This window comes from Mustela putorius, unplaced genomic scaffold (genome assembly GCF_011764305.1).
Source record: "Mustela putorius furo isolate JIRA1106 unplaced genomic scaffold, ASM1176430v1.1 tig00000813_pilon_pilon_pilon, whole genome shotgun sequence".
In the NCBI taxonomy this organism is placed as follows: domain Eukaryota; kingdom Metazoa; phylum Chordata; class Mammalia; order Carnivora; family Mustelidae; genus Mustela; species Mustela putorius.
In genome coordinates this window covers 832,484-840,993 of record NW_025421485.1, presented here as the reverse complement: position 1 = coordinate 840,993, position 8,510 = coordinate 832,484, and the positions used below count along the sequence as shown (strand labels likewise).

The following is an 8,510-nucleotide window of genomic DNA, read 5'->3' as shown; positions in this document are numbered from 1 at the left end:
GAAGCGGGCACTGAGCAAACATTCCCAGGCATATATAATTACAAATGGCCCTGAGTGCTCTGGAAGAAAATCCAGGACACTAGCAGAGAATACAGCAGGAGGGCTGGGTTTAGATTAGGGGGTTAGGGAAAGCAGAAGTGGGGGTGTTAAAGGCTTTTGCAAAGGCGAAGCGTTTTACATATGTGAAAGAAATAATAATAATAAAGGTGCTTGGGAGGGCAGCTCTCAGCCTCATTGATGGGCCACTTCCTACATCTCTGGGGATCTGCCTCTCTCTCCCCAGAATTATGTAGGCATCCGGGCTAGGGGCTGGAAGAGCCCTTCACAAATGCTAATCCGGGAGCAGTTTACAGGCTGCCCCCTGACCCTCGGCAGCCTGGCCCGCAACCAGTTTGAATGCGAGGTGAATGGCGGGGATGAGCTGCATTTCCAGTATGGGAAAAGGGAGATGGAGAAGCTTCCTCACTCCACTGGGGGTGGGGGGTGGGGGTGGAGGTTTTCCTACCCCCAAAGCACCCGGGGAATGTTTTCCAAGGGAAAACCCACCTCATGGTGTATTTGGTTGTGAAGGGGGCTACCCAGGGGGTCCGGGGTTTTCCTGGGGAGTTTTGGGGTAGGGGCAATCATCTGCTATGCCCCCACCCTTCTACCTGTAAAACAGCTTGACCAGAACGAAATGAAGATTTCACAGGGGGCGGTGGCAATAGAGAGGGCCATACAGCGGGATTTGGGGGAGGGGGGGGTGTCTTCATTTCCCCGGAGGACTCGCGATCAGGTAGCATCAGTCAGAGGCTCACACTCACTGGGTGTTCTGCACTGTTCGAAGCACTTTTACAGCGCTCTGTTCCCAAAACAACCCCATGACGTAAGCGCCATTGCTAACTGCAACTTCACAAATGAGGGAACTGAGGCACCAAGAGGTGAAGCAGCGATCGCAGCTTTTCTTTTTTGGCTCCAACCATTTGGAGTCCAGGGTTTGGAGCCGAGGTTTGGTCTCGAGGAGGCGTGGACCACAACTTCGATGGGAACCTGCACAGCTTCCCCCGAAATTCGGGGAAATACTAGCTTGGAGAAGGCTAACTCGAGAGCCCGTGGGGACGGGTCTTCCGCTCCTTCCCCCTCGGAAGCTGCGCAGTGGGGAGGTCCGGGTGACAGTGCCGCGGGGGCGGCTGGGTGGTCCCCCTCCTGCCCGCAAGACCCGGCCCAGCGGCTCCGCTTTCTGCTCGGTCTCCGCGAGGTGTCGCTTTCGGCCGGAGAAACCGCCGCGGCGCCACCCTCGTAGCCCGAAGTTATTTATTTATTTTCAAACAAGGGGGGCGCCCCTCTCCTTTCAATTTAAAACTAGAAACATCCTGCGGTCTGGTTCCTAAATGGGCGCGTCCTCCGCCTCCTCCCGTTTTGCACCCTCGGTGTAGCCTCCTTTCGAGATCACACACTAGCTACCCCACCGCCGGGCCTGGCTCCACGCAGGCGTCGAGCTCAGCCGAACACAAACGCAGTCGGGGCGGGGGCTGGGTGAGAAGCCTCAGCTTCCACCCCCCGCCCCCGCCCCCAACCCCCCGCCCCACTCCCCTGGTACACACCCCCGGAGCCCTCCGGAAAAAATATTTTAATGCCAAGCCATTGCCAGGCCCGCAGGGTGGGTGCTGCATTGCACCGCTCGGCGCGCAGCTGGTTCGCAGAGTGCACCGGGTGCAAGCCCGGGGGTCTAAAAGCGAGGGAGGAGCACACCCCGGGCTTTCCCAGCTTTGCAGCCTCCTCTCTGCAAAGAAGAAAAGCAAGTGGCTTTTGGCGCGAAAGCCTTGGCGCCTCCCCTGATTTTTATGGAAATCAAGAGGGCGGGGTAAAGCCGCTTTCCTCTGCCTTTCTCCCTCCCCCTTGTCTGTGCCGCAGCCCCCTTCTCTCCCCGCCCCCCGGGTGTGTCAGATTTTTCAGTTAATAATATCCCCCGAGCTTCAAAGCGCAGCCAGTGACAGTCATCTGTCTGGACGCGCTGGGTGGATGCGGTGGGCTCCTGGGAACTGGGTTGGAGCCGAGCTAGCGCTAGCCAGGCGCAAGCGCGCACAGACTGCAGCCACCCGAGGACCACCAACCCCGGGCCACCCGGAGACCCCCGCGCAGAATCGCCTCTGGATCCCCGACTGTCGGCGGGAGGTAAGGAGCGGGGGTTGCAAACTGCCCCGCGCCCCCCCGGGCGGCGAGCCCGGCGGGAAGGCAAGCCCCGGACGGGATCGCGGCTCGCGCACAGGGCGCTCGAATATCCTCGGGGGACTGTTGCTGCTTCCGAAACAAAACCATCTCGGGGTTTTCCCTGAAAAGCCAGTTCCAGCCTCGAAGGCACCCCGGGTGGAAGAGACCCGCCCTAATCCTTTTTACAGCCTCTGCCGGGGGGGTGTAATGGCTTCATCGGGAAGAAATTCGCCCTTCTCCAGAACATTTATCCGTGTATGAGCTGACGGGGAGCCGGTGCGTCCCCACCCCGAAGCTGGGGTTCTCCAGAGGGTGCCCCTGGAGGAAGAAGAGAGGGGTTAGACAGGGCGAGGCCGCCGCGGTGGTAATCTGGGTCATGACTACTCCAGCCCCGAGGAGACGCGGCTCTCCTCGCGACCCCGCACCATTCCTGGGAACTGGGGTTCAGGCGCTCCCCTCTCCCAGGAAGACGACATTGTTGGGGGTTTGGAAGAGTGGGGGTGGGGTTAGAGAGGTTCAAAATAAGCTATTGGCAGGACTCTCCCTGCAGCCGACGTATTGCTGAGGGGCGTCTGCTCTAATTTGGGGGGGGCGGTTGTCGGTTTGGGTGCCCCTGGTTGGTCTCGGTCTAGAGAAAGGCGTTTTTCCATTTGCAAAGTTTCCTAAATGCCCCGCTATCTTTTGCACTCCCGAGGTTGCAATTTTACAAAGGAGGGATTGAGGGTACTCCAGATCTCACGCCAGGTAGCTGGGTTTGGAGCCCCGGGCTTCCTCTGAGCAGCTGGACCTCCGCGGTGCAACTGGGTTGTCGGGGAGCTGGAGAGAGCTGGGATTCTGCAGCCCGGAGCAGCCCCCTCCCCCAGGCACTGCGGAGTGTGAATGAAATGGCAGTTTCCAAAGTTGCAGAGCCACGCCATCACCCCCCGCATCTGCATGCCCCCTCCCACCCCCTGTCGTAGACAGCTTGTACACAAAAGGAGGGAGGGAGAGGGAGAGAGCGAGAACCAGAACTTCCTCCACCTTCGGGAGCACCAGGCGGAGTGGGGGGCTCGGAGGGGAGACCGAGGAGCCGGGGAAGTGGGGGGCGCCCATTGCCCGGCCCCCCCCCCCCCCATTCGGCTCCGCTTGCCAACCCCTCTCCCCGTGTGTCTGTCGGTTGCAGTATCGGAGATTGGCGCGGGCCCCCGCCCTCCGCGCCCCCCACGGGAAGGAAGCACCCCCCTAACTAAAAGGAGCCGAGCGGAAAGAAGCCCTCATTCGCCCGCCCGGAGGCGAGCCGATGCCAAGCTGTACTGCGTCCACCATGCCAGGGATGATCTGCAAGAACCCAGACCTTGAGTTTGACTCGCTGCAGCCCTGCTTCTACCCGGACGAAGATGACTTCTACTTCGGCGGCCCCGACTCGACCCCCCCGGGGGAGGACATCTGGAAGAAGTTCGAGCTGCTGCCCACGCCCCCGCTGTCGCCCAGCCGTGCCTTCCCGGAGCACAACCCCGAGCCCCCGAACTGGGCCACCGAGATGCTGCTGCCCGAGGCCGACCTGTGGGGCAACCCGGCCGAGGAGGACGCGTTCGGCCTGGGGGGCCTGGGCGGCCTCACTCCCAACCCGGTCATCCTCCAGGACTGCATGTGGAGCGGCTTCTCCGCCCGCGAGAAGCTGGAGCGCGCCGTGAGCGAGAAGCTGCAGCACGGCCGCGGGCCCCCGGCTGCCGGTCCCGCGGCCCCGGCCCCGGGAGCGGGCGCCACCAGCCCTGCGGGCCGCGGGCACTGTGCGGCGGCGGGGGCGGGCCGCGCCGGGGCCGCCCTGCCCGCGGAGCTCGCCCACCCGGCCGCCGAGTGCGTGGATCCCGCCGTCGTCTTCCCCTTCCCCGTGAACAAGCGCGAGCCCGCGCCCGCCGCTCCCGCCGGTGCCCCGGCGGCCGGCGCTGCTGCGGTCGCTTCGGGGGCGAGTGCCGCGGCCTCGGCCGGCGCCCCGGCGGCCGTCCCCCCGCGCCCCGGCGGCCGTCCGGCCAGTGGCGGTGACCACAAGGCTCTCAGCACCTCCGGAGAGGACACCCTGAGCGACTCAGGTAAAGACCGGGCCGGAGGCCGGCTGCCTCCCGGGAGCACTGGAGCCGGAGTCGCGCTCCCTTTGTTACTCTTCCTGGGTTTGGCTTTGCGGAGGGTTGTGGGGGAGTATTTTAGAGGTAGTGCAGGTGGCAGAGGGCCAGGTTCCTCCAAGCCGAGCCCCGGGATGAGGAGGAGAGGGGGGAGTGGGGGCTGCCAAGAGGGTGTACCCCAGAGTCTCACCCTCGCTGAAGTTCCTTCCACCCTCTCTCCGAGCCCCTGCTGGCGCGCTCACCCTCCCCGCCTCTCCGTTGCAGCCAGTCCAGGGATAAAATTAGGAAACACTGGGTGGCGAAAGCTGGGTGGGAGTGGAGAGGTGCGCTGGGTGTGTTTTCAGGGCAGAAACCTGTTAGCACGAGGGTGGAGAGGGACCGCCTCCCGGGTCAGGGGAGGGCAGGCGCGGGGAGAAGACACAAAGGCGGCGCAGAATCCTATGTAGGGCGCTGGAAGGTAGAGGGAGGTTGCACAGATGGCTACTACCGGTTTTATTTATTTATTTTTTCAAGCCTGGGTAGTCTTCTCCGCCCTCCGTGGGTGGTGGGCTATTTGCTCCTGGTCCGTGGCCAGCAGGCGGCAGTATGCTGGCCAGCGGCCCGCGGAGGATCTGAAAGGCTGGGGGTGCTGGGGGCACCCCCCTCCCTCCCTCCAGCAGCTGGTGGCAAGGACCACAGCGGTTGTGTACATTCTTGAGGGGCTGCCTCTTTACGGGGTGCAGTGGGAACTGGGTCCGGTCTTTGTCTCTGGTGAGAATTCCGGGACTAATTTCAGGCCGGAGTTACTTTGTGACCCAGTGCCCTTCAAGGTGAGGGCGGCCACTCAGGGCCTCCAGGAATCCCCCCGCAGGCTGGAAGGCACCCTTTGATTGCTTCTGTTGTGTGCCTACCTCTGCCTTAAAACGGCAGGGTTGGGTTAAAACCCAGACTTTGCGAGGGACTCTGGAGGTAAAGAAGTCTGTCCAAACACTTGGATAGCCCTTGTCCTGGTGGTGGGGAGCTGGGACCCCAGGGGATCGTGAAAATGTGCATTCTTGGTGCAGGTGGATAACAAGCCTGCATTTCCTTGAGGGCTGAGGATGGATCCCTCTAAGGCTCCTGGAAGGAAACTTGGTGATAAGCCTCCAGTTTGAATCGGGTCTGTCCCTTTAATGTCTGTGCCTTGACAGCTCTCAGTGAGGAAGCACTTCCTTCCAACAGCTGTCTTCTTGGCAGAAAACCAAAACATGGGCTTAAAGGGACCCACAGACTGGAACAGCCTCACATTTCGGCTTTAGAACAAATCCCACAATTGTTCAGCTTTCCGGCCCCCTTCAGATCAAGCAGAAGATGTGTTTTGATTTTCATGCTTGCATTTTAAACAATAATTTTCGATCCCAGCGAGGTGGTAGAGAAGTAGAGAGAGGGAAATGCAGACATGATGCTACATGTTTTTGGGTTGCTGTTTCTGCTGCGGGCTTGCGGGAAGAGGCGCCCCCTCTTCGGGCTTTAGAGTTCCTGTGGATTCCGACTTCGTTGGTCGGATTTGGTTTTTATTAGATGAACACCTGCTTACTGGATGGAACTCAGGTTTCTGGCAGGCAGCTAATTTCTCTGCCTCCGACCATTAAGTGGCCCTTTCATTGTAAGGACTTAAAATCAAACTCGGCTCTGTGTCAGTTGCTTAACGAGGCTCCTAAAACGGGGAGCCCCAGTTCTTAAGTGTGGAGTTGGAAATAATGAGCGAGTCTTTGGGTAAAAGTGATGATAAAAGCTTATCGTTCCCTGAGCGTGTTTGTGTCTCCTGGACCCGGTTCTCTCTGTATTACCTGTGCAACTCCAGAACCCCGTTACTGTCCCCAATGAAATTGAGGCTTCCACAGTTTAACTTGCCCAGGGTCCCCCAACTCGTGTGTGATGGAGTCAGATGCCATCTGACAAGCCGAGTTCCTAATTTTGCCACCTGCTAAAGTCTGAGCGGAGGTTGGAAGGTCTAGGAGTGTGGGTAAGGGGGAATTTCCAGATGTGTTTCCAGGCGTTGGGTAGGATCCTGTCCACCTCTGTGGGCGGGTCACCGATGATTGGCAAGCCCTGCGCCTGCCACAAGAGACCGAGTGGAGAGATTGGGGGTAGTTCGTGTGTGTCACCAAAAGAATGACTCCCATCTTGTTCATAGATGATGATGATGACGAAGAGGAAGACGACGAGGAGGAAATCGACGTGGTGACCGTGGAGAAGCGGCGGTCCTCCTCCAACAGCAAGGCCGTCACCACCTTCACCATCACTGTGCGTCCCAAGAACGCAGCCCTGGGCCCTGGGAGGGCCCCTCCGGGGGAGCTGATCCTCAAGCGCTGTGTCCCCATCCACCAGCAGCACAACTATGCCGCCCCGTCGCCCTACGTGGAGAGCGAGGATGTGCCGCCCCAGAAGAAGATCAAGAGCGAAGCATCGCCCCGCCCCCTCAAGAGCGTCATCGCCCCCAAGGCCAAGAGCTTGAGTCCCCGCAACTCCGACTCGGAGGACAGCGAGCGCCGCCGGAACCACAACATTCTGGAGCGCCAGCGCCGGAACGACCTGCGCTCCAGCTTCCTCACGCTCAGGGACCACGTGCCAGAGCTGGTGAAGAACGAGAAGGCCGCCAAGGTGGTCATTTTGAAAAAGGCCACCGAGTACGTCCACTCCCTCCAGGCCGAGGAGCATCAGCTTTTGCTGGAGAAGGAGAAGTTGCAGGCCAGGCAGCAGCAGTTGCTAAAGAAGATCGAACACGCTCGGACTTGCTAAACGTTTCTCGAAACTGGACAGTCACTCTGCCACTTTGCACATTTTGATTTTTTTTTTTTTTAAACAAACATTGTGTTGACATTAAGAATGTTGGTTTACTTTCAGATCGGTCCCCCGTCGAGTTTGGATCTGGGTGGGGAGCAGGACATGTGGGGGTTCTGCGCGATGGGATGCTTGGGTGGCCGTCGCCGTGTCCTCCCTGGCCCCTCCGAGACCGTGGTTGGAGTTTGTGACCGTTGGGAGCCTCTGGGCTGTTGAAGTCACCTTGTTTGTTCCAAGTTTCCAAACAACAGAAAGTCATTCCTTCTTTTTAAAATGGTGCTTAAGTTCCAGCAGATGTCACAGAAGGGGTTTGCCATTGGATACCCCCTGGGGAACATTTCTGTAAATACCATGGACACACCCGCCTTTTGTATACATCCTGGGTAATGAGAGGTGGCTTTTGCGGCCAGTATTAGACCGGAAGTTCATACCTAAGTACTGTAATACCTCAATGTTTGAGGAGCATGTTTTGTATACAAATATATTGTTAATCTCTGTTATGTACTGTACTAATTCTTACACTGCCTGTATACTTTAGTATGATGCTGATACATAACTAAATTTGATACTTATATTTTCGTATGAAAATGAGTTGTGAAAGTTTTGAGTAGATATTACTTTATCACTTTTTGAACTAAGAAACTTTTGTAAAGAAATTTACTATATATATATGCCTTTTTCCTAGCCTGTTTCTTCCTGTTAATGTATTTGTTCATGTTTGGTGCATAGAACTGGGTAAATGCAAAGTTCTGTGTTTAATTTCTTCAAAATGTATATATTTAGTGCTGCATCTTATAGCACTTTGAAATACCTCATGTTTATGAAAATAAATAGCAATTAAATGATGCAGCTTTTTTTTTTTCCTCTTTAATAGCGCTAGTGAAATCCTACCCCTCTGTCCCTTAAATGTGAATATAGTACATATGTTTTGGTGGGATCTTGGGCTCACTGGGCAGCCCTCACTGGAGAGCGGCCCCTCTCCCCACCTGGCGTGGAGAGAACGGAGTTGAGGAAGGGGAAGGTGATTCTTCAGATGACAAGGTGTTTCTTCCAGAATGGAGACCTCATTTATGACGGCACGGTAACAACGAGCATTGAATAATTTACAGAGCACTTTAAAAAATGTTGACCATTTAATGGAGTTACACTCAGATACCAGTCCCAGTCAACCCTGTAGAGTGAGAAGTATAATCAAGACGGTGGTGAAACTTGGCTATGTTGGTAATATTTGTTCCATGGGTGGCTTTAGGACGTCATGAAGTTTGTCTCCAAGTACATATTCTTCAGAATGCACTAGGATTGGATTGGACTGCTTTACATACCAGAGCAGAATAAAAAGATGAAGAGGGTCCCTCCCCTAAGAGGAGCGCTCTGATGCACCAAAATGCCCCATGAAGCAACAGGTGTTTGGCCCAGATC

At 57.1% G+C, this 8,510-nt stretch overlaps 1 protein-coding gene across 1 annotated transcript; it reads left to right on the top strand.

Moving 5' to 3' along the window:
* The first annotated feature begins 3,356 nt into the window (after positions 1 to 3,356).
* On the top strand, positions 3,357 to 7,917 carry MYCN (MYCN proto-oncogene, bHLH transcription factor). Its single transcript, XM_004745965.2, has 2 exons — positions 3,357 to 4,259; positions 6,445 to 7,917. Exons 1-2 carry the CDS (start codon positions 3,470 to 3,472, stop codon positions 7,047 to 7,049), a joined length of 1,395 nt encoding a protein of 464 aa, XP_004746022.2. The 5' UTR covers positions 3,357 to 3,469; the 3' UTR covers positions 7,050 to 7,917.
* Positions 7,918 to 8,510: the final 593 nt, after the last annotated feature.

Excerpts from the sequence above, each read along its gene's own strand:
- MYCN (XM_004745965.2), top strand. The coding sequence starts at position 3,470 with ATGCCAAGCTGTACTGCGTCCACCATGCCAGGGATGATCTGCAAGAAC. Across the intron at positions 4,260-6,444 it reads GGACACCCTGAGCGACTCAG|ATGATGATGATGACGAAGAG; the intron begins GTAAAGACCGGG and ends TCTTGTTCATAG.